The sequence below is a fragment of the Grampus griseus genome (genome assembly GCF_964374135.1).
Source record: "Grampus griseus genome assembly, chromosome: 1".
NCBI classification, from domain to species: domain Eukaryota; kingdom Metazoa; phylum Chordata; class Mammalia; order Artiodactyla; family Delphinidae; genus Grampus; species Grampus griseus.
In genome coordinates this window covers 75,337,205-75,363,873 of record NC_139017.1, presented here as the reverse complement: position 1 = coordinate 75,363,873, position 26,669 = coordinate 75,337,205, and the positions used below count along the sequence as shown (strand labels likewise).

Genomic DNA, 26,669 nt, shown 5'->3' with positions numbered 1-26,669 from the left:
TTTTAAAATTAAGGTGTGTACATTGTTTTTTTTTAGACATAATGCTATTGCATACTTAATAGACTACAATATAGTGTAAACATAACTTTTATATGCACTGGGAAACCAGAAAATTCATGTGACTCACTTTATTTCTATATTTGGAACTTTATTGTGGTGGTCTGGAACCAAACCTGCGATATCTCTGAAGTATGCCTGAACTGAAAGGAAAATTTACCAGCTTTGTTATCCTAGTGAGAGAGTTAAAATGTAGCTGTTAATTATTGGTAGTTTAAGCAGATATAAAATATGTAAAAATATAGAGAATTTATACTATACTACCATATCTGATTTAACTGACTCACATATGGAGAACCCTGTGCTCTAAAATTAGAAAATGTGCATTCTTTCTTGAACAAACAAGGAATATTTAAACCAATTAGTGATGTGTACTGGCCCCTAATGCAAGATTAGTATAATTTTAGATCCTTTGTATCATGCAGATTCATATTCTTTAGCCATATAGTACTTTTAACTTAGAAGTTAATAACCAAAACAAAAATTTCCCCTTTGCTTGGAAATTAAAATGTGCATTTCCAGATAACTCATGGATCAGAGAATAAATCATAGTGGAAATTTAAAAATACATAGCACTGAATAGTAATAAGAACACTACATCGAAACTAATAACTCATTTTATTGAGTGCTTACCATTTGTTTATTTGGGATCCATCAGTGAATACATCAAGATTTCTGACCTTGTGGATCAATAAATATAATGAAAAAGTAAATTACCTATTATGGTAGAAAATGAAAAAATCTTATGGGAAAAAAGTAAAAAGCAGGGTAAAGGGCATTGGAATTAACGGTGGAGATTGGGGGACAGGTTGCAGTATTAAAGGAAGCACTTAAAATAGGCTTCATTGAGAGAGTGAGAATTAAGTAAAGACCTGAAGACACTCAGTTAGCCGGGTGCATATCTGGAGGAAGAGGATTCTAGGTAAAGGGAACAGTTAGAATTAAGACGCTAAATTATGAGTATATCTGGTATGTTCAAAGAATAGTGTTCCAGGGCTTCCCTGGTGGCGCAGTGGTTGAGCGTCCGCCTGCCGATGCGGGGGACGCGGGTTCGTGCCCCGGTCCGGGAGGATCCCGCATGCCGCGGAGCGGCTGGGCCCGTGAGCCGTGGCCGCTGAGCCTGCGCGTCCGGAGCCTGTGCTCCGCAGCGGGAGAGGCCACAGCAGTGAGGGGCCCACATACCGCAAAAAAAAAAAAAAAAAAAAAAAAAAAAAAGAATAGTGTTCCAGAACACTGTGGCTAGAATGGAGTGAAAGTAGACGAGGTCAAAGAGATAAAGGAGATGGCAGATCACGTAGGGCAAAGTCTTTGGCTTTTACTTAGAGCAGAAGTAGTAACCATTGGAGAGTTTTGAGCAGAGAACAACATGCTCTGACTTACCTTTTAAAAGAATTCTCGGGGCTTCCCTGGTGGCGCAGTGGTTGAGAGTCCGCCTGCCGATGCAGGGGACACGGGTTCCTGCCCCGGTCCGGGAAGATCCCACATGCCGCAGAGCGGCTGGGCCCGTGAGCCATGGCTGCTAAGCCTGCGCGTCCGGAGCCTGTGCTCTGCAACGGGAAAGGCCACAACAGTGAGAGGCCCACGTACCGCAAAAAAAAAAAAAAAGAATTCTCCACTGCCATGGCAAGAATAGACTATAAGGAGGAATGGACAGAAGCAGAGAGACCTATTATAAGAGTAATGTAATAGTCTAGGTGAGAGATGATGATGGCTTAGATTGCAGTGACAGGGATAAAGGTCATAAGAAGTAAATGATTTCTGGATACGTTTTGAAGATAGAACGAATTGCTGACAGTATGAGAAAAAGGAGGAATTACAGATAATTCCAAGGTTTGTGTCCTGAGTGATAGAAGGATGGAGTTGTCATTAACTACGCGATGAAGACTTTGAGTAGACAAGATTTGGGAGAGATCAAGAGTTTAATTTTTAACACGTTGTGTTTGAGATATCTTCTAGATACTTCAGTGGAGATATCATGTTAGACAAGTAGATATATGGGTCTTGAGTTAAGAAGTCTGGGCTGGGATGCAGTAAAGCTGTACCTAAGGGAAATTTGTAACCTTAAATGCAAGAGGCTGAAACTTAACAAGCTAAGCATCTTTTGTTTAAAAAAAAAAAAAAAACAGGCAAAGAACAACAGAATAGGCCCAAGGAGAGTAGAAGGAAGGAGATTAAAAATAAGAGCAAAGAATAAGTACAAAAGAAAGATAAAATAGAGAAGATCAGCAAAGACAAAACTTGCTTCTTCAAAAAGCCCAGTAGGGGCTTCCCTGGTGGCACAGTGGTTAAGAATCCGTCTGCCAATGCAGGGGACATGGGTTCGAGCCCTGGTCCAGGAAGATCCCACATGCTGCAGAGCAACTAAGTCCATGTGCCACAGCTACTGAGCTGGCGCTCTAGGGCCCGCAGGCCACAACTACTGAGCCCGTGCACCTAGAGCCTGTGCTCTGCAACAAGAGAAGCCACTGCAATGAGAAGCCCGTGCACCGCAACAAAGACCCAATGCAGCCAAAAATAAAATAAATAAATTTAAAAAATAATAATACTAAAAAAAAAGTAAAAGATAAACCAAAAAAGTAAAAGATAAACCTTTGTCAGGACTGATCAAGGAAGAAAAAGAGAGGAAGCATAAATAAACAATATTAGGAATGGAGAGGGGGCATGACTACAGATAAAGTAGAAATTTAAAAATCATACGAACAACTTTATGCCAATAAATTTGAAAACTCAGATGAAATGGACAAATTCCTTTAAAAATTAATAATCCAAGAAGAATTAGAAAATTTGAATAGCTCTGTAAGTATTAACCAGACTGAGTTAGTAGTTTGTAAAATCTTCCTATGAAGAAAACATCAGGCTCATGGAATGAACATCTTTGGCTGGAGGGCAAGAAGGTCTCAGGAGAGCTCAAAGATGAATGAGATCATATGAAAAGGATGTAAGAGCTGGCTTGAAAGGGATTTTCCTAGCTAACTGTGGGACAGTTTGTACATCAAAAAGAATGACAGTAATGAATGAAGAAAAAACTCCCTGTGTCTATAGTTACATTCATTAAAAGAAAAGAGAAAGAGAACAAGGGGGGGGGCAAGAAAGAAAAACTCTTTATAGAAGAATGTCATCTAATAAATTGCATACTTTTTGTATGTTTAATGTTAAATGACTAATATATATATATATATATATATACTTTTTAAAAATTAGTAAGTAGCTTGTCCTAGGTGAGGACATGGAGAGACATCTGGCCATTGTAGTAGACAGTGTTCCAAATATTTGAAGGAGGAGGGAAGGTAAGAACTGAGAAGGTAGCTATGATGGATTATGTAATTAAGGGAGGGTTATTTTCAAATGAAAGTCACTTCAGTATACAGAACTAGGGAGCCATTAACTAGTTTGTTTTTTAACAAACTTTTTTTTTTTTTTTTTTTTGCGATACGCGGGCCTCTTACTGTTGTGGCCTCTCCCGTTGCGGAGCACAGGCTCCGGACACGCAGGCTCAGCGGCCATGGTTCACGGGCCCAGCCGCTCCGCGGCATGTGGGATCTTCCCAGACCGGGGCACGAACCTGTGTCCCCTGCATCGGCAGGCGGACTTTCAACCACTGCACCACCAGGGAAGCCCTTAACAAACTTTTTATGATTATTAAAGTACATTGTAAAATTCAAACTATACATGTGTTACAAAATGAAAAGTAATTTACCCATCACTTTCCTCTATATGCCAAGTTCCATTATTAACAGTTTCTTATTTTCTTCTTATATACGTTAACATTGTTGTGCAACCATCACCAACATCCATCTCCAGAACTTTTTTTCATCTTCCCAAACTGAAACTCTGTACTCATTAAAAAGTAACTACCCATTCCTCCCATCCCATAGCCCCTAGCAACCACCATTCTACTTCCTCTTTCTATGACTTTGACTACTCTAGGTACCTCATATAAGTGGAATCATATAGTATTTGTCTTTTTGTGACTGGCTTATTTTACTTAGCATAACGTCTCTTCAAGTTTCATCCATATTATGGCATGTGTCAGAGTTTCTGTCCTTTTTAAGGCTGAATAATATTCCATTATGTGTGTGAGATTTATATATACGTATATCACATTTTGTTTACCCAGTGTGTTCTTAAAAGAGAACTAACTATAGACATAGATTTTTTAAAATTACAAATACATCTTCAGCTTTACATTAATAATTTTTAAAGCCTAAAGGAAATGGAGAAAATGTCCATAAAAATATTGGCTTAATATATAGAATATATATATTCTTAATATATAGAACGCTTATTGGCTTAAGAAATAGAAAACCTGAAAAAGGCCTAGAACCCAGCTGGTTTAGCAGCCATACGATCATGTATGTGTGTTTGCTTTTATTAACATGTGTTTTGTGGCTGAGTATTAGTTTGAAATAATTTTTTGTCTTCAAAATTTTAAACAAGGCTGTTTTTCATATCCAAGTGGATGTCTTTGCAAGGCTGCATCAGATCTCATCAAATTAGAAAATAATCTCTGTGACTTACATTCAAGGTTGTAACTATTCAGGATTCAATCTGTATTATAGTTATTTGTCTGTGATGAATAATGCTGCTATGGATACTTTTGGGCACATGTGCAAGAGAGGAATTGCCAGATTGAAGGGATGCAACTGTTTGACTTAACAAGTATGTGTTGTCAATTTGTTTCTCATTTAAAATCCCATTAAAAGTACTTTAAAATGATCAATAAAACTGACAAATCTTTAGCCAAAGGAAAAAAAAAAAGAAGATGCTAATTACTAATAGCAGGAATGAAAAAGGAGCAACAGTACAGATCCTGCAGACATTGAACTTCTAGAAGTTTTGTAGTTAGATTTTACAGTTAGGTCTATAATGCATTTTGAGTTAATTTTTGCAAATGGTATGAGGTGTGGGTCAAGGTTGTTCTTTGTTTTTGTTTTTTTTGTTTTTTTTTTTTGCGGTACGCGGGCCTCTCACCGCTGTGGCCTCCCCCGCTGCGGAGCACAGGCTCCGGACACGCAGGCCCAGCGGCCATGGCCCACAGGCGCAGCTGCCCCGCGGCACGTGGGATCCTCCCGGACCGGGGCACGAACCCGCGCCCCTGCATCGGCAGGCGGACTCCCAACCACTGCGCCACCAGGGAAGCCCCCTTTGTTTTTTTGTTTTTTTTTTTTTTGGTTTTTTTTTTTGGTTTGTTTTTTTTTAATGGATGTCCAACTGTTCCAGTACCATTAGCTGAAAAGACTGTCCTTTCTTTATTTCTTCATTAAATTGCCTATGCACCTTTGTCAAAAATCAATTAACCATATGAGTCTATTTCTGAACTCTATTTTGTCCCATTCATCTGTGTCTGTCCTTTTGCTAATGCCTCACTGCCTTGATTACTATATCTCGTTCTGAAATCAGGTAATGTGAATCCTCCAACAAGATTTTCAAAATTACTTTAGCTATTCTAGGTCTTTTGTCTTTCCATTCAAATTTTATTTATTTATTTATTTAATTAATTTATTTATTTAATTTATTTTTGGCCCTGTTGGGTCTTCGTTGCTGCATGCGGGCTATCTCTAGTTGCGGCGAGCAGGGGCTGCTCTTGTTGTGGAGCACGGGCTCTAGGCACGCAGGCTTCAGTAGTTGTGGCACATGGGCTCAGTAGTTGTGGCTCGCGGGTTCTAGAGCACAGACTCAGTAGTTGTGGCACACAGACTTAGTTGCTCCGTGGCATGTGGAATCTTCCCAGACCAGGGCTTGAACCCGTGTCCCCTGCATTGGCAAGTGGATTCTTTTTTTTTTGGCAGGCAGATTCTTAACCATAACCACTGTGCCACCAGGTAAGTCCCCCATTTAAATTTTAGAATCAGTTTGTTTTTTCTAAAAATCATGCTGGGATTTTGATTAGGATTATATTGAATCTATACATTAATTTGGGAGAGAATTGACATCTTAAGAATATTGAGTCTTCCAACCCATAAATATGGTATATCTCTCCACTTATTTAGGTCTTCTTTGATTTCTTTCGTCAGTGCTTTGTATTTTTTTCTCTGCATACATACCTTATTTTGCTAGATTCTACCTAAGTCTTTCTTGCTGTTATAAATGGTTCTATGTTAAAAAACTTTTTTTTCTATTAGGTATTCTGCAACTCTACTAAACTCACTCACTAGTTCTTGTACCTATTTTGTAGATTCTTTGTGGTTTTTCTGTGTAGACAAATCATGTTGTCTGCAACAAAAGACAATTGTAATTTCTTCCTTTCCAATTTATATGCCTTTATTCCTTTCCCTTGTCTTACTGCACTGGCTAGAACATATAGTTGTAGAGAAAGGGTGAAAGTGAACATCTTGCAGCTTTCAGTATTTCACCTTTATGTATGAGAAAGTCTGATCTTGGGATAGGCAAAGATTTTTTAAGACACCAACAACACAATCCATTAAAAAATTGTTTTTATAAGCTGGACTTCATCAAAATTATGAGATTTTGCTGTGTTAAAGATGCTATTAAGAGATGTTTATAGTGGTTTTATTCATAATTACCAAAACCAAAAAAACCCAAATACCCTTCAACAAACAAACTGTGATACAAACAAACTTTAGGACATCCTTGAAATGGAATACTATCTTACAATAAAAAGAAATGAAATGTTATGTTTTGTATATTTTACCACAATTTTTAAAAAAATGACTTAAGGGAATTCCCTGGCAGTCCAGTAGTTAGGACTCTGCGCTTCCGCTTCAGGGGGCACGGGTTCAGTCCCTGGTCTGGGAACTAAGATCCTGAAGGCTGTATAGTGTGGCCAAAAAAAAAAAAAGACTTAAAAAAAGAAATGAAGTACTGGTACACACACATAGATACATGTCAAATGTATTATGCTAAGTGACTCAAAGGTTATGTATTATATAATTTCATTTATATAACTCTTTGGAAAGGACAAAACTATATGGTTAGAGAGTGGGGGTAGGGAGAGGGGTTCACTAAAAATGGGCAGGAAGGATTTGGGGGGGTAATAGAACTGCGGGGGTTACACTGCAAAATTTGTCAAAATTTATATACCTGTACATTAAAAAGGGTGAATTTTGGTGTACATAAATCAAACCTCTATAATAAACCTGATTTTTTTTTAAAAAAAAAAGCAAAACACCAACACAATAAATAAGATGACTTTCTGTTTCTCCACATCTTTGCCAAATCTTGGTACTGTCAGCTCTCTTTAATTTTTTGCCAGGCTTGGGGGGGCGGGTAAATGCTGTCTCCTGATTTTAATTTGGATTTTCCTGATTATTAATGAAGTTCTTTTTTGATTGGCTATTCAAGATTCCTATTCTGTGAAATGCCCATTTGTTTCTTTTGTCCACATAAGAAGTTACAAGGAGTTTCTCCCAGTTAGAGGTATGTCTTTGTACTCTCTTTATGATGTCTTTTTGATGAAGAGAGGTTCTTAATTTTAATAATATTAGATTTATATATGTATTGTGGTTAACCCACTTTTTATTATGGTTGGCACACTGTGTTTGGTTTAAGAACTCTTTCCCTACCTTATGGTCATAAAGATGTTCTCTTGTGTTTTCTGCTGAAGCCTTTGGTTAGCCTATTGTGTTTGTCCTTATTCCATTCAGAACTGATTTTTTTTTTTTTTTTTGTGGTACGTGGGCCTCTCACTGCTGTGGCCTCTCCCGTTGCGGAGCACAGGCTCCGGACGCGCAGGCTCAGCGGCCATGGCTCACGGGCCTAGCCGCTCCGCGGCATATGGGATCTTCCTGGACCGGGGCACGAACACGTGTCCCCTGCATCGGTAGGCGGACTCTCAACCACTGCGCCACCAGGGAAGCCCCAGAACTGATTTTTGTATATGACATGATAGAGTTCATTTTCATTTTTTTTCCATGTAGAAACACCATTGTCCTATCTACTTCAATGAATAGCATTCTCCTTTTTTCCCAGTGATCTGCAGTGCTACCCCTGTCATAAATGTCAGTTAACACAGATCTGTGTATGGGCTCTCCATTTGGTTCTAATGGTAAATTTGGCCATACCTGTGCAAATTCCATAGCCTGTTATATGACGTCATGGTATCTGGGAGGCCACATTCTTCTACCTTGTGTCTTTTTATTCTTAGGCCTTTGCACTTCCATATAAAATGGAGAATCAGCTTGTCAAATTCCTTAATGTATTTTATTAGGATTTTGACTGGAATTCTATTGAATGTGTTGATCAATGTGGAAGAACTGATCTGGTATATATGATAGTCTTACCCCTATGGTACTTCACTCTTTGTATTTAAGACTTCATTATCAGGTTATATGGTTCCTTTTTATTTCTAACGGAAATTGTTATTTGCTAACAGTATCTACTTCAGCAGACACAGAATTTTATCAAGAATTTTTCTGTAAATATAGTGAATGATATTTACAGATTTTCTAAGGTAAAGCCATCCTTAAGTTCTTGGGATAAATAAAAGACCATCTTTATACACTAATGCTGCTTCTGGCATTTTTGTGATCCACAGATCATGGGTCCATGTAATCTCAAGAAAGAAATTTTTCCAGCACAGTTAACACACAAGTCTAATTATTGATCGTAAAAAGCAAACTAAGCAATGAAGTGTTTAAGCATTCATTTATTTTGGTAGCTCACAGTGAGTCAGGATCAGAGGAGATCTATTGGACTAGTAGTTTCTAGACATGGGCCAATCAATTTAAGAAAATAGAAAAACTAAAGGTGCTGAAATAGGATTGTTTGTATTTCCAATTGAGGACATTAAAATCATTACCATCATTTCATAAAGATATTTTAATTACCAGAAAAATAGGAAGAAGATAATAGAGAACCATTCTTTAACTTGGATACATTTTGCTTCAGGAAAAATAAGCTGCTATGTCCTTATTTTTCTCATTTCTCTGCAAACCAATGGAAATTTCATCACAGGCTATGGCCAGAATTTGGGAACTGCTACACCAGGCCATATTATACTGCTTCTTGGAAATTTTTCTATAGTTATTAGATAGATGGAGAAAAAAGGGCACAGTACCTGACTTTGACAGCTGATTGGCTGACATATTATGAAAGTGTTATGGAAATTAATTCCTCTAAGTTTTTGGTAAATGTATAAGGTGATAACTCTTGATTTCACATATACTTTCTTGGTGGTGGTGGCGACATTGATGTTGAAATATCATATGACACCCTGATTATAAAAAGTTGATTGTTTTCTCACAAGTTACTCTTTCCTAATCTTGTGGCATCTCTCTTCCTTCTCTGTTAGAGAAATATCAGGTGTGGAGAGTAAGGTAGATTATTGTGACATAAACTTAAGTACATAATTACCAAGATAAATTTGTTAAAAGAATTGATATGATATATTCTAAATGTACAGTGGAAATGTTTTGGGAATTAATTTGTTGGGATTAGCCACACTAGTATTTCCCTTCATTAATGTAAATAATAAATAGTTGTGCTCATAGTCATTGAAGATGAAAAGGAATAATCTGCTTTTTTTGGCCTCAAGTTAGACTATGGAAGTAGGCAGTCAGTCAACAAAAACATAATAAATGGCTAGTTTGTATTCAGCACTATGAAAGATGGAAGAGAAGTAAATGATATAATTCTGTTTCAAAGAGTTTACAATCAAGCCAAGGAAAAGCTAATGTGTGAAGCAGTACATGATGTTAAATATAAGAGCAGTGTAAGTTCAGAGTTAAGAAAGATGGAAGTGGTTTCAAGAGCTGTCTTTGAGGACCAGGGTTTTGACTTGGGTTTTGAGATGAGAATTCAAATAATAAAAGGAGAAGAGTAATGTCATTTTAGATGGAAGAAATAGTATGAACATTTTTTAAAATCCGTGAACAGACAGCTTGGCTATTTAATTAACCAACATTTGAATTGTTCCTGAACAGAGTTTTGGTTATAATCAACTTTTTAAAACATTTCGCTTATTAAATGATATGTACATAGTTACTCTGCATAGTTATTAGGTGTAAGCAATTAAACAACTCATATAAATCTCTATATTTAGTGTTACTATAGACAAACCAAGCGTTTCTGAGGTCAGCTGAGAAGAAAACTGGTTGAGTTGAAGCCCTCGGACTTCTCCGAAGACTAGGGTTCCCAAGTGATTCCGCTTCTGATTTTTTTGTAACCTAGATGTTTCACAAGCCTCCTAGATGTCAGGAGCCAGAATAGAGCAAGGGAGTCCTGGAATTGGAGGAGCTAAGAATAAAATAGCCTTTTCTCTCCCCATTTTCAGAGGCCAGGGTTAAAGAGAAAGAAACTATTGTCATACATATCTTAATTTAGATTAGTTTAATCAAATGGCATTTTCCCCTCAGACTCACCTGATATATACTAGCTTACAGGGAAGGAAAACTGGGAGAAAACAACTGCTGTTAGTGAAGTATTTGACTTGTTCTCTAGTAGGTACTATAAACAGACATTTAACATATATTATTTATTCCTTCCAAAGTCTTGAGCTATTATATTCATTTTAAGGATGGAAATAAAGGCTCAGAGACATATAATTTTAGTCAAGGTCATGACTCAGTTATTGAGGTAAAATTTGAATTGATGTATGTCTGAGTCCAATTTCTGTCTTCTTTCTGCTATACCATCCTCTGAAAGGAATGAGAATTCTGCTGTATGTATTTGAGACAGGACTCTCCTTAGCACTAAGGTGGGGCAGATTACATTATTTATTTGATATTCCTCTTTTCACCAGCATTTTCGTATTAGTGAAATCAGGGTAAACTTGAAAGAGTAAATGTTATGAAAGAGCAATGGTGGGGGGTTGTTGTTTAAGACTCTGTAATATAGACTTACAGAAGATGGATTTGGTTAACAAGGGACAGGAGTAAAAGGTTCAATCTCCTTCACATCCTAGATCATTGCTTGGTGTTATCTAGGAGACCCCAAAACATTTGGGGATAATTGATAAGAGAGAGAAACAGATAATTTGGAGCATGGGGGAAGATGAGGCCTGGATGGGGATGATTTTAGAAGGGAGGCTTTGGTTAGTATTCATTTATTCAATAGAAGATATTAATTGTATACCTGATAAATAGTTGATTGGCATTGAGGTACCAAGCCAGTGTGCTGAAAGAACTCATGGTCTGATGAGGAAACATTTATAAAAGGATGTTTTAAATTCCAAGTGAAAAAGTACAGTATCTATATACAAGGTGCTTTAGCAGTATTGAGGAAGGACATAAAATGTAGTGGCATAGGGGTGTTTTCTTTTTAATGTATTATTTTGAATAAGTAAATACATGCCCAAATTCCAAAAAGTGTACGATAGAAAATGAATTCCTCTGTCATGACTGTCTCTATCTCTCTTGATCCCTTGGTTTCCTTCTGTAGAGGCATCACTGTTAGCAGTTTCTTATATATCTTCCCAGAGGTGTTCTCTATAAATATGAAGTATATGCTTGTTTGTACTTTTTGTACACATATACTAGCAAAGTAGACCCATCATATCTTTTTTTTTTTTTTTTTTTTGCGGTGCGCGGGCCTCTCACTGCCGCGGCCCCTCCTGCTGCAGAGCACAGGCTCGGGACGCGCAGGCCCAGCGGCCACGGCTCATGGGCCCAGCCGCTCTGTGGCACGTGGGATCCTCCCAGACCGGGGCACGAACCCGCGTCCCCTGCATCGGCAGGCGGACTCCCAACCACTGCGCCACCAGGGAAGCCCAGACCCATTATATCTTGTTTTTGCTTTATATCTTGGAGATAGTTCTAAATGAACTATAAAATGAACTATTAAAAACACAAGTTTTTTAATAGTTACATACTTTTCAGCTAGATGGAGGTAACAGAATTTACTTAGCGAAGCCCCTATTAAGAACTTTTAGGATATTTCCAGACTTTTTTTGGAAATAGTGCTGCAAGAATATCTTTGTACACAGGGACAAGCATACTGGTGGGATTAATTCCCAGCAGTCTGGAGAATGCATTGAAACTACAGACAGAGATCAGTTATTAAGAAGTTTGTTGTAGTAATGATGAGAAACTGAAGTAGGATAGTGGCAAAAGAAATGGGGAGGGAAAAAATGAACTAGAAATTAATGTACTTCATCAATTCTAGGATGTACATCGTCTTTTCACATTTTAACATGTTTGAAAGCAGTATGTATTTTACAGTTGATGGTTTCATTCAGCTAACTGGAAGTACTTTTAAAATTTCTTGGTGGTATATAAAATGTGCATGTTATAAACAATCTTATCTTAAATTCAGAAATACGCAGTAATAAGAAGGTAGGATTAACAGGACTTAAATGTATTCTGTGTTCTTAAAGCATTATATATATTTGGAGGAACATAATGTCAATCTGCCTCATTAATAGTGACATTAACTTTTATCTCTTGAATAAGCATATGTTTTCTATATATAACTGAATTCATACCAAGACTTCCAATTACAGTCCAGCACCACAGGGTTTATTCTAACCTGCTTCTTTCTGCATTTGTAACTTCCTAAATCTGTATATATTTCAAAGGTAGCGTTACTGAGATCTGCATTGTGAGTTTGGATATGGAGTGTGAAAGAGGGGAGTCAAGGATGACCCAAGTTTTGGCTGAAAAAAACCACCACAGAAGAAATGCCATTTACTGGGATGGAGAAGACTATAGGTGGAGAGAATTAAGACGAAGAGATCAGAATATCACACTTTGAGTCTGAGCTATGTATTAAATATCCCAAGAGAGATGTTGGGTAGGAAGTTGGATATTTGAGTTTGCAGTTCAAAGAATAGGTCCAGGCTGAAATACAAATTAGTTTAAGACAACCAGTTAAACTTTTTGGACAAAAGCAATTATATTTCCTTAATCAATAATGGAAGCAGCAAATATATATTACAGAAAATTATAATACAGGCAAGCAAAAGTGAAAAAAATAGAGATCAGTACTGTTAAAACTTAATTCCTTATTCTTTCTGATCTCTTTCACAGATTTTTTTCCTAACATGAGATCATTCTGTAACTACTGTGTTTCCCCCCAGTTGATGATTTATTTCCATTTCCGTAAATTTTCATTTTATCTGATCCCAGACCACATTCACATTTCTTCAGTTGATCCAAAAATGTCATTTACAGCTGGCTAGTCCAAACCTATATCCATTTCAGAAACACAAATTAGTTACATCAGATTGCTCTGTACCTTGAGTCTCTTTAGGGCGGGAATCTCCTGGTTAGGACTCCAAGCTTTCACTGCCAAGGGCCTGGGTTCAGTCCCTGGTGGGGGAACTAAGAGCCTGCAAACCACGTGGCATGGCCAAAAAAAAAAAAGTTTGGGGTGATTTGTTTTGGGAAGTTGAGGTAGAGAGGGGTCAGAATCTGACATGAATTAAATTTAAAATTTTTGACTTTTTCCTGTGGGTGAGTAGAAAACACTGAAGATTATTTAGGATGGGTTATCATAGAAAAGGAAAGTTCTGTGTGTGAGAGAGAGGTGTGTTTCTGGGAACTGTGAGTAATTCATTAAAGGTGGAATTTTGAATTTGAAGGGGGAAGAGATGAGACTGGAAGAGAAGGTAAGATCCAGAATGTAAATGAAGACTAAGGTGTTTGGGCATTTTCTAGTAAGCAGTTGGAAATCATTGACAGATTTGATCTGAGAAATAGTTGGATACTGTTTACGTATTAGAAGATGAATTTAGCAACAATGTAGAGAATAAATTTGAGAAGACCAAGTCCAAGGCAGGATAACCAGTTAGGAGGCTATTTCAGTAGTAGTCCGGGTCAAAAGTGATGACCCAGCAAAGAGCAATGGTAGGAAGAGAAGAAGAGGGGATAAATTTGAAAAATGTTATTGGAGACAAAATTGGCTGGACTTGGAGATTTATCAAGAGGGGGTGAGGGTCAGGTAGGGAAGAAGAAGAGCCAAAAAAGACTGCTGAAATTCTAGCTAAATACAAGAGCAGTAACAGATGGAAGAGGAGGAAGATTATTAATAAAATATTGAAAAACCAAGTTCAAGGTATTTCTGAGACTTTGAAGTAGATGTGTGCATTGACTGGTAAAGGGAAATCCAAGCATGAAATCTATGGATATGGGAGTCATTGGTACTTAGGTGGTAGTAGTTAAATGTGGATAATTATGCTGATAGCATTCCATTTTCTGTTGGCTAAGCACAGTCCTAAATGCTTTACATACATTGTTTTATTTAATTCTTATAACAACCCATGAGTTTGTCATTTTGCAAAGAAAAAAAAAGTAACATATAGAAGTTAGGTAATGTATAAGACCCTGAAGCTAATAAGTGATAAAGCCAGGAATAGAACAGACTATCTGATTTTGAACCTGAAATCTTACAACTCTATGCTACGAGTGAATCGAGAAGAGTGCTCAGGAGAGAACCCTGGGGAGCATCAACATTTAAAGGAAGATGGGGACTTCACTGGTGGCGCGGTGGATAAGACTCCACACTTCCAGTGCAGGGGGCCTGGGTTTGATCCCTGGTCAGGGAACTAGATCCCACACGCATGCTGCAACTGAGAGTAGCATGCCACAACTAAGCCCATGTGCCGCAACTAAGAAACCTGCATGCCACAACTAAGGAGGCTGCGACCTGCAAATAAATAAATATTTTTTAAAAAGAAAGAAATAAAGGAGGATGATCACAAGCAGAGCTGCCTACCTATCATGTCCACCTGTGTATATATATGGAGGAAGAGCTAGAGACGTCAGAGGAGAACTAAGAGAATGATTATAACAAAAACAAAAAGGGATTACTATAGCACATTATTCTGTGTGCCAAAGCCTGGTGGAAATGATAGTTCTTTGTAGAAACAGCATTTTAAAAAAATCTCCTTTTGGGGCTTCCCTAGTGGTGCAGTGGTTAAGAATCCGCCTGCCAATGTAGGGGACACATGTTCGAGCCCTGGTCCGGGAAGGTGCCGTGGAGCAACTAAGCCCGTGTGCCACTAACTACTGAGCCTGTGCTCTAGAGCCCGCAGGCTACAACTACTGAGCCCATACTCCTAGAGCCCGTGCTTCCCAACAAGAGAAGCCACTGCAATGAGAAGCCTGCTCACCACAACAAAGGGTAGCCCCCGCTCGCTGCAACTAGAGACAGCCGGCACACAGCAACAAGACCCAACACAACCAAAAATAAATAGATAAAATAAATATATTAAAGAAAAATCTCCTTTGGGTTTAATAAGTTGGGGTTTATTGGTAATATTGGTAATTGCTGTTTGAGTGAAGTGATGGCAACATAAATGAGATAGCATAATTTGTATAAGCCTCCTCACATGGTAGATTGCATTTTTAAAAATAAATTTATTTTATTATTTTATTTTTTGGCTGCGTTGGGTCTTCATTGCTGCGCGTGGGCTTTTCTCTGGTTGCAGCGAGCGGGGGCCACTCCCCGCTGCAGTGCACGGGCCTCTCACTGCAGTGGCCTCTCTCGTTGCGCAGCATGGGCTCCAGGGCGCCGGCTTCAGTAGCCGTGGCGCACGGGCTTAGTTGCTCCACGGCATGCGGGACCCCCCCAGACCAGGGCCCAAACCCGCGTACCCCGCATTGGCAGGCGGACCCCCAACCACTGCGCCACCAGGGAAGCCCGCATATTTTTTAAGTACCAAAAAAGGTAGCTCCTATAATTATGGAGTTACTAGAAATTAGAGACAGTGAGTATATAACACTCTTTCAGATCCCTAATCTGAAAGATCTTAACTGACTTAGGTAAATTGATCTGGATGGGTTTATGTATGGGTACATTAAAAAAAAATAAATTTATGTGTTTATTTAATTTTGGCTGCATTGGGTCTTCGTTGCTGCGCGTGGGCTTTCTCTAGTTGCGGTGAGTGGGGGCTCCTCTTCGTTGCGGTGCGCAGGTCTCTCATTGCGGTGGCTTCTCTTGTTGTGGAGCATGGGCTCTAGGCACGCAGGCTTCAGTAGTTGTGGCACGCGGGCTCAGTAGTTGTGGCAAACAGGCTTAGTTGCTCCGTGGCATGTGGAATCTTCCTGGACCAGGGATCGAACCCATATCGCCTGCATTGACAGGCAGATTCTTAACCACTGTGCCACCAGGGAAGTCCCTGGGTACATTTTTTGAGAGAACATAATTCCCGTCTAATGATTTCTGCTTCTCTGTGAAATAGCATATTAAGCTTATCTCCTGAGAGTGAGAATGTGGTAAAAGAGGGCGCTTGACAAGAGTGGTAAAAGTTTGAAATAGCTCTTACAGCAAATGAGAGAGGATGCTGATTAAAGACATATGGAAGGAGGGCCCACTGAAGGAAAGGACTGAATTTACATTGTTTCAGTACTTCTGGTGGTATGATTTTTCTTCAGCAGAACCCAGGGGCAGAAATAAAGGTGCAGTAAAGTCGTTCAGTTAGATTGATCCAGATTTAGGATTTTGTTGAATACATGTGATAGAAAGCCTAAATTGTAGGGAGGACGAAAAGCAAATGAAGGTTTTGATATGAGTGGTTTTGATAATGGATCAGAAAGACTCTGGAATTGGTAGAGAAAGAATTGAGTACTAAAAGAGACTATATGTGAGTTAGAGAAAATAAAGAACTGAGATCTTGATGAAATTGAAGGACAAATATAATGGAATGAATGGGCGGTTGTGGTCAGAAAGGGTGATTTTAAAATGTAGAAAGAAGTGGTTCTTGGAGGTCACTGCATTTGAGGTCGAAACTAGAAAATATGATGAATCATCTGTATGGACAGTAAAATTTTTCAGGATAATAATAAAACTTAGGGTGGCTTTGCTCAAGGTTCCAGATAGTAAATTGATTGGGCCCTGTCCTGTACCTTAAAAAAGGTTGATGTGGGTGAGTTTATGGGCTCAAATTACTTATTTCCCAGGACATTCGCCTAGTGATGAAAGTGGCAGCAGAGCCTCTCTTCCAGTAGATGGGAGGACTTAGGTGTATCTGGACTGGTTGATGAAAAGAGTCTGTCTGCAATAATAATGTAGAGGAGGTTAAGCAATTTGCTTGCCTAAGGTCACATTCTGATTGGATTCTAAAACCCATTCTCCTTCCACTAACCCTGGTGTTTTTGCAACAAATTGAACTACTTCAACTCAATTTTTTATCTTCCCAAATGTTTGGGAGAACAGTTTTGTTTTATTTGAGCTTCTCCAGAGTTAATGGGTTTTTTAGTGCCAAATACATACAAAGTGAAGTAGAAATTTACTAAAGGAATACCTAGAACAGAAACTTAACCTGAAGCAGTCAAGATTTTTAGGCATTAGGTTCAGTAATTTGATCCATTAGCTCATTTGTCTGTTTATTCATCATCCATCCTTGTAGTAGCAGTTATACAGTTGGAGAACACTGTGTTTGGAATAAGTTGTACTAAGTATAAATTGACTCATTTGGTCTTATTTATTGTCTTTTGTCATCTCCAGCTGCCTATCCCCACCGTTTGAATCTCTTTTACCTTGCCAATGATGTCATACAGAACTGTAAAAGGAAAAACGCAATCATATTCCGTGAATCGTTTGCTGATGTACTTCCGGAAGCAGCTGCTCTAGTGAAGTAAGTAAATTCTTACTCCTCTTTGGGATCTAAGCTTAGAAAATTTAGAATTTTAGTTTCCTGTTAGTAAGAACTGTAATAGTTGCACATGTTTGAAGATCCAAGGATATTTTGTCCAAATTGTTCATTGTAACTTTCCTGGTAATACACTTTTCTTTTAAAGACTCTTTCCTCCCTTTTTGAAAACTTGTCTGTTATTTATGCTCTGCCTCTTCTCTCCTAACTTGACCAGGAGAGTGCATCTCCTGGTCATACTCTCTGGCTGTACTTCTTTCTAACTGCTTTTTCTGTTTTTGTGTTTTTTACACATTTCCATTTTTCTTTCAGAGTCTTTCTGAAATCTTGCCCCCTTCATGAAATCTGTGTAATTAGGGAGAAATGAAAATATTTATTCTTAATTCCATATTGATTTACTCCATTAGCAAAGCTGTGTCCATCATTTCTCAAAGTGCTGGAACACTTATATTTGATCTTATTTTTGTCCTGTATTAATAGTGTTTTCCTTGTGTTTCATCCATCCTGTTTGCTTGGTGTGAGAAACACATCTACACACAATTGGAGGATAAACAATTATATGGAAAAATCAAAATAGCTAAATATTTCCTCGAATTATGTACTTATTAGCATAATATATATTTGAATATATGACTATCGTATATTATTGATCCATTTGTTAGTATTAACCCAGTTAGAATGGAATGATCCTTGTTCCTTCCTTTGGATTGTAGACTTAAGATGTCTACTTTGGTATTACAAAAGATTAAAATGTCTTATTTTTATATACTAAGTAATAAAGATTTATACACATCAGAAGTACATAAAATAATAACAGTAATATCACCTACATTTATTGAGCAGTCATAATTGACCAGATATTATTATTATTATACAAAGTGCTTCGTGTACTTCAGGTTGTTTAAACCTGAGAACAACATTTAAAGTGGCTATTACTATTACCCCCATTTTAAGGCAGAGGAAACTGGCTTAGAGACATTAAGTAGCTTGCCTAAGCTCTCACAGCTACCGGGTTGAGGGCGGGGGGCTGGTATTTGGCAGAATTCCTACCCAAGCCTGTCTAGACCCCGAAGCTTATGTTCTTTGCCACCTAACCACTAGTCTGTGCTGCTTCTTTACAAATATAAATCCAGTATAATTTTGAGTAAGAAAAGCAGTGTGCTACATGATCTCCACTACTTAAGAGTTTCTGCTGCAAATATCATTATAGTCTTAAAAACTTAACCTAATGTATCCTATACTTAGATTTCATGACCTAGTTCATGGATTAATATAGGGTTGTCACCTTTTATTTTACCATGTAAAGATATTTTTAAAAACAACTACTTTGTATTACTATTTCACAGAAAAACGTAGGAATGGCATAATCTCAGAATGAAGTACAGTCCTTTAAAATTTTAAGCTCTGAAAATGTTTTTAACTCAATGAAGGATATCTTCAGAAACCTATGATAAAATCAGACTTAATGGTGAAACAATAAAAGCATTTCAGGACAGTGATGCCCTCTATCATCATTACTGTTCACCATTATGTTGAGATTCCATTCATTTCTAAATAAATAAATAAATAAATAATGAGAAGGCATTTAGAAGAGATAGAATTATCATTATTTGCAGGTAATAGGATTACCTACTTCAGGGGTGGGCAACCTTTTTCTATAAAAGACCAGATAGTATTTTAGGCTTTGCAGGCCATAGGATCTCTGTTGCCACTACTCAACTCTGCCATTCTAGCATAAAAGCAGCCATAAGCAAATGGGTGTGGCTGTGTTCCTAAAACTTTACTTACAAATCAGGCAGCTGGCCAGATTTGGCTTGAGGTTTGTAGTTTGCTGACCCGTGGCCTACATAGAATCAACTAATAAGAGAGTTCAGTTAAATAGCCAGATTCAAGTTCAACGTAGAAAAGCAGTAGATTTCCTATATATGCTAGCAGTAACCAATTAAAAATGTAATTACAAAAAAAGATTCCTTTTGCAACAAGAAGTACTGCCTCCCCCCCCCAAATAAAGGAAACCCCACCCCAAAATAAATATAATAAGAAGTATGTAAGGCTTTTATAGAGAAAGTTTTATAAGAAGACCTGGATAAATGAAGAGATAGATACATACTTTTTTTTTTTTTTTTTTTTTTTGGTGGTACACAGGCCTCTCACTGTTGTGGCCTCTCCCGTTGCGGAGCACAGGCTCTGGACGCGCACAGGCTCAGCAGCCATGGCTCACGGGCCCAGCCGCTCCGCGGCATGTGGGATCCTCCTGGTCCAGGGCACGAACCCGCGTCCCCTGCGTCGGCAGGCGGACTCAACCACTGCGCCACCATGGAAGCCCGATACATACTTTTGAAGGGAAAGATTTGGTATTGTTAAAAATATGATTCTCTCCCAGTATGTAATCTGTAAATTCATTGTGTAATCCCAGTCAGAATCTCAGTAGGGTTTGATGTGGAAGGATATATATTCAAGATAATTGTTTATAAGAACATCAGAGTCAGAGTTCCCCTATCAATTATCTGTATATATTTTAAAACAATAATAGAAGCAGGAGTAGAAGACTATATCAGTGAAACAGAATATATTCTCACTTATAAAGAAATTAATTATAAAGTATATGATAAATGAGAGTATATTAGGATATGAGCTTTAGTATTCCATAAACAACCCCATCCCATCCCCCTTTTAAATTTCTGTTCATGGTTATACTTTAGACTCATTTCTACCCTTTTGTGAATTCATTCCTCTTAATTTAAGGCTATCATTTAAATCCCTTTAATTGAGGAGGGGCAAATGTTTAGAAGTTCCAGACAGTTAACCCAGGTGAGTGAAGTGGGTGGACTGTAAGGAAAAACCCATCTAAAAGGGGCGACAGCTACTCAGCCCTAGCCTGTGGCCATAAAGAAACATGAGTTCACTGTTGACCTATGCTTTCAGACCTTCCAAAGACTTTCTCATTTTTTAAGCTAGGTCAAAATCTAGATTCTTATATGAAGCCTCCCAATTTTTAAATGTGTGAAGCTAAATCACATTCTAAAAAATTTATTGCTAGCCAAACAAAACACATCTGATGACTAAATTTTGGAGTTACAAATAAATTTTAGTAAGTGGGTGAATTTGCAAATACAGAATCTGCAATTAATGAGAATCAACTGTATCTAGAAATAAATCTTAACAAAAGATGTATAAGATCTCTATTGAAAAAATTATAAAACATAATTGAGAAACAGTATAGAAAACCTAAAGAAATAATTTGTGGATAGGGAAGACTCAATATTTAATGTCATTTCTTCCCAAATTGATTTATAAATCCAAAGCAGTCTTAATTAGGCTCTGAGTAGTGTTTTTCCCCCCTATTTTATTAATTGATTTTGAATTTTGTATGGAAGTGCAGAGAGCTCCTTCTTCCCCTTCCCCCACAAAGAGAAAGCCTAGAAACTCTTGAAGAACAACAAGGTGGGAAGACTGGCTCTACCAGATTTCAAGACTGATTATAAAGCTACGATAAATAAAACAGTGTGATATTTGCCCAGAGATAGCCAAAGAAACTGGTAGAACGTAATACAAAGTCTAGAAACAGACCAGTATATATACTTGGTCTGTGTATGAAACTATTAGGTAGTAGAAAAAGAATAACTTTTTCATAAATATTGCTGGGACAAATTGGCTATATAGAAAAAATTAGATCCCACTCACATCATACACAGAAATCAATTGCATATTAAATACTTAAACATGAAAGAACTACAAATCTTTTGAAGACAATATAGGAGAATATTTCATGATCTTACCTCATAAGATTAATAAATACAGCTACATTAAAATGAAGACCCTTCCATTTAATTCAAAGACACTATAAAGAGTGAGAAGACAAAGGGCTTCCCTGGTGACGCAGTGGTTAAGAATCTGCCTGCCAATGCAGGGGACATGGGTTCAAGCCCTGGTCTGGGAAGATCCCACGTGCTGTGGAGCAGTTAAGCCAATGTGCCACAACTACTGAAGCCCGGGCGCCTAGAGCCCATGCTCCACAACAAGAGAAGCCACTGCAATGCGAAGCCCACGCACTGCATCAAAGAGTAGCTGCCGCTCACCACAACTAGAGAAAGCCCGCATGCAGCAACGAAGACCCAATGCAGCCAAAAATAAATTAAAAAAAAAAAAAGTGAAAAGACAAGCCACAGAGTGGGAGAAAATATTTTTATGCAGTCAACAAAAGGTTCATATCCAGAATATATAAAGAATTACAAAATAAGAGAAAGACAAAAAATTTGAAGATTTTAGTTTTACCTGGCACTTGTAGAAATCAAATGAGAAATTATTTAAATATTTATTAATGACTTTTAAAACAATAAACGTTAATAACCAACACTTAAAATTTTAGTGAAAAGAATGGTGGTTTTTGCATTCTTGCCAGATCTCTTTAATGTCTGGCTTAATATCAGACAGCTATATTTTCTTACCTGCTTTTTGCATTCAGTCTGTTCTGATATCATGTCATATAGCCCTAGAACTGCTGAGACATATCATTACATATCATATAAGTTAGGTCCCAATCAGGAGAGATAAATCACATATCAGTAATTTAAACAGGGAAAATTTAATATGAAGAATCGTTAAGTAGGTAAAAGGTAGCTAACTACTAGAAAGAATAAACTAACTCTAAGGTGTTATGGAATAGTATCTGCTGAAAGCAGCTACTACCTCTGAACCTGAGGGAAAAGTAAATAAGGACTCACCCCACCCCACCCCAAGCAAGATTCAGACCTGAGGAAAGAGTGGATTGCTGTAAGAACATGCTACCTGTCACTACTGGTTAAGAAACAGGCTGGAGAGCACTCACCGCTGAACTACAAAAGCTATGCTAAAATGCACCCAGGATGCCTCTAAGCTGATCCACTTGAAAATAGAACACCAAAAGAAGAATCCGTACTGCCTCTTCTAGCCTCTCGGTGTCACTCTAGGGCTCTCTGTTGTCAGAGTCCAACACTGAACCAAGGGGAAATAGAGTTTGCAGAGTCTGGCTCCGGTACCACAAGGGAAGGGCATGTTAGAGCTGAGAGACAGTAAATTAATAACCAGCACACATACGTACCAGATAAGGCATAAATCTTAAAGTCCACCAGTACGAACATTAGCAAGATTGTGGCACAGTGGAAGCTCTTATATACTGTTGCTTTGAGGGTTGATTGGTATAAAACAACCTCATTTTAAAAAGTTTATGTACAGGGCTTCCCTGATGGCGCAGTGGTTGAGACTCCGCCTGCCGATGCAGGGGACACAGGTTCGTGCCCCGGTCCGGGACGATCCCACATGCCGCGGAGCGGCTGGGCCCATGAGCCATGGCCGCTGAGCCTGCGCGTCCGGAGCCTGTGCTCCGCAACGGGAGAGGCCACAACAGTGAGAGGCCCGCATACTGCAAAAAAAAAAAAAAAAAAGTGTATGTACAGATCTTGCAATTCCACCCATAGGCTTTTACACCTGAACAACTTTTTCATATGTGCAACAAGATCAGTGGAAGGGCATTTTCATAGCAACATTGTCTATGGTAGTAAAAATTTGGGGAATTCCCTAGCAGTCCATTGGTTAGGACTCTTGTGCTTCCACTTTAGGGGGCCCAGGTTTGATTCCTGGTTGGAGAACTAAGATCTCACAAGCAGCGCAGCACAGCCAGAAAATAAATTAATAAAGTGAAAACCCTAATAAAAAAATTTGGAAACATTTTTCTACAGTAAAGTGAATGAATTGTAGCATACTGGAATACCAGACAGCAAGGAAAATTAATGAATTTCAGTTATATGCAGTGACAGACAAATCTCACAAAATATTGATTGAAAGTACAAAGGAATGTTTACGTATATATAGTATGAATCCATTTATATAAAGTTCAAATTTGGTAAAAAATGAACTCTTGTTTATACCTACCTACATGTTAAAACAAAGAAGAGTAAGGAAACAATTATCACAAAAGTCTACCATCCCAGGTAGGTGGAAGGGATTGTAAACTTGAAGGCGTCCATTCAGGTCCTCTGGGGAGTTAGCAATATTTTATTTCTTGACCTGGGTTGTGATTACATGGCTGTTCACTTTTTAATCATTTGTTTATAATATATATCATATGTAATTATATGCAACTTTTCCATAATGTAAGATTTATTTGGACTAAACAATTTTCAAATTACAGTATTAAGTAAATGAATTTAAGAAGTTGATTCCTTTTGAAAATCAAATTGGCAGCCTAGTAGAACAAATTGTATAATCAACCGTAGAGCAGTACAGTATTCCCAATTAGGTATGAACTCTGTAGAGTTTTGTTTGCTCTATCCTTTCACCTTCCTTATACACTTAGTATCCTCAAGAAATTTTCCCTTCCTGACTTCTACTTCCTAGTCTGGATTAAACAATTCTTCTTTGCTACCATTATACCTGTCTCTACTTCTGTCATAGCACCTAACACACTGCCTTGTAATTGATACACATGCTTTTTTTTTTTTTTTTTCTGTATGCGGGCCTCTCACTGTTGTGGTCCCTCCCGTTGCGGAGCACAGGCTCTGGACGCACAGGCTCAGTGGCCATGGCTCACGGGCCCAGCCGCTCCACAGCATGTGGGATCCTCCCGGACCGGGGCACGAACCCATGTCCCCTGCATCGGCAGGCGGACTCTCAACCACTGCGCCACCAGGGAAGCCCGATACACATGCTTTTTGTCACCAGTTTCTATCTCCCAGACATTCTGCTCCCAGCACAATGCTTGTCACATCATAGGTGGTTGGTTAGCTTGATGCATGGATGGAAATACCATGGAGAGCTGTAAAGCTGTATTTCTTAAGTACAGGCCTAGATATTCCTAGATGGGTCCATAGATATAGTTTAAAGGGTCTGTGGATTGTCTAAGCGTATTCATTGTCATCCGTATGATTACCTTATTAACAGTTCTGTGACTCATTTTCAGTGGCTGTGTTATCATGTGTTTGTATTTTGACATAAGATAATATTACTTTATCAAAGGCTAATGAGGAAAGGTTAAAGATGGCTTTAATATATAAATAATGGTTTGTATCAGTTGAAGGCACTAATAATTTCGACTGAAAAAAAAGTTCATAGTAGTTCAAATGGAGAAAAATGGTGAAATAATTGAATGATAATAGTATTATAGGCTTGATAAATTAAAAAAATATTAAATTCAGTGTATATATTCAGTATCATGTTTGCATTGCACCTTGTACTTGGTTTCGACAATATTTATCACTTTAAATCAATGTTAGGATGAATGGTATTTACTGTATTTTTGTTTAATTTGCAAATTCTGATTTATAGTTGTTGAAGAACTATAAAATGTTTTCAGGGGAATCATATAGGGTAAAAAGATAAATGGAGACTTTGCGATCATATTCATAGGAAATCCAAGAGAATTTACAGACTAATGAGGATTCAGCCAGGTTGCTGGATACAAATCAACATATAAGAATCAATAGCATTTCAGTATATCAGAAATAACCAGTTAAAATATAATTTAAGAAAAAAGGAATATTATTAGCAGTAACAACAAAAGCTTATAGGTACCTAGAACAAAAGTGTGTTGAGACCTTTATGAAGAAAATTATAAATAGTTTCAAAAACACAAAAATCAGCATGTAAATACAGTACACTTTAATCAAGTTCCCAGTAGGACATTTTAAGAAATTCATTATACTGATTCTAAAATTCATATAGAGGAGTCAGTGTCTTAGGAGTAGTCAAGACTGTTGATAGAAAGCCAAGTTGGACTTAACCTATGAAATATCAAGAATTATTATTTGGCTATAGTAATTAAAAGAGTATGGTATTAATACAAGCATAGACAAATAGATTTAAGGAACAAAACAGAGAGCCCACAAATGGACTCATACATATATGGGACCTCTGTAAATGGTAGCAGTTTCATTACAGTTCATTGGGGGGAAGATGAACTCTTCAATAAGTGATTCTGGGACATGGACTTTCTGTGTGGAAAAAATAAAATTAAATGTTAAATGTTTCACAACACAGTACACAAAAATATATCCCAAATGAATTACCTTGATGTATAAAACAAAACGTTAAAATGTTAGAAGAAAATATGAATATGTTCATGACTATGAGGGTTAGTTTAGAAAGCTCTTAAGACACCAAGAACAGATAATAAAAGTATTTGTAAATTTAAGTGCATCAAAATTAAACTTCTGCATTATAGAAGACACCATAAAATTAAAGACAAGTGACACACTAGGGAAAACATTTGTTATAGGCAAATAAAAAAGATAAGTTTTATAAATGGGGATTATTTTAAGAGATACAGAGTAGCAAGTTTTTAGAGATAAAAATCTCTCCCCATCTAATTTCTGAGCTACAAGGTTTTTTGGATTAAGTATTGACTGCCTCCTCCTTGAGTTGACCCAGTATTTGGTCTTCCATTCAGTCAGTTGGCAAATATTTATTAAGAACCTGCAAGATATATAGCACATTATTCTGATGATGTCCCAGAAATAAGATACTGATAAAGAAAAGATATTCTTGAGTGAGGCACAATATTATGCTGTTTGGTTCTGGTTTTGTTTTGTTTTGTTTTTTTGCCACTCTGCGCAGCTTGTGGGATGTCAGTTCCCCAACCAAGGACTAAACCTGGGCCCTCGGCAGTGAGAGCGCGGAGTCCTAACCACTGGACCGCCAGGAAATTCCCTAGTTCTCTTTATTTTATCTGTGATACCTGGGCACCTCTTGTACTCCTTATCAACTTTATACCTTGAAATAATTGGCTAATACCTTGCTGTTTTAGAAGTGGTCCAGGGGCGAGGGTTGCTAGCATAGGAAGCATCTATTCAACATCCTAGCAATTCTGCAAGTCAGTCAATTTTTTTGTTACTTATAAGTCAAACAACAAAGTTTATATTTAATTATGTTGTGTGTGGTAGTAATTGTATGTTCTGTAGAAATTAAGGTTGTGATCAGTAATGGCTGAAATAGAGGTCTAGAATTACAAGGTAAGTAAAACTGCTATTTTGGATTTTGTTTTGGTTTTTTATTTTAGTTAAATTTGTAAATTCAAGAGATGGTTGGATTGTGGAAGTTTGAGAGTTCTGTGTTCATATAAAGAACGAATCTAGCCAAGAATTTTAGAGCT

At 37.7% G+C, this 26,669-nt stretch overlaps 1 protein-coding gene across 2 annotated transcripts in view; it reads left to right on the top strand.

Annotated features, from left to right (window-relative positions):
• RPRD2 (regulation of nuclear pre-mRNA domain containing 2) overlaps positions 1-26,669 on the top strand; it is a gene marked incomplete at its 5' end in the record, with an annotated part of 82,100 nt that overhangs the window by 16,799 nt on the left and 38,632 nt on the right. For both annotated transcript variants that reach the window (XM_082651076.1, XM_082651077.1), the window contains one exon: positions 17,401-17,530. In XM_082651076.1, coding sequence (XP_082507202.1) covers positions 17,401-17,530 — 130 coding nt within the window. The remainder of the gene's footprint in view (positions 1-17,400; positions 17,531-26,669) is intronic.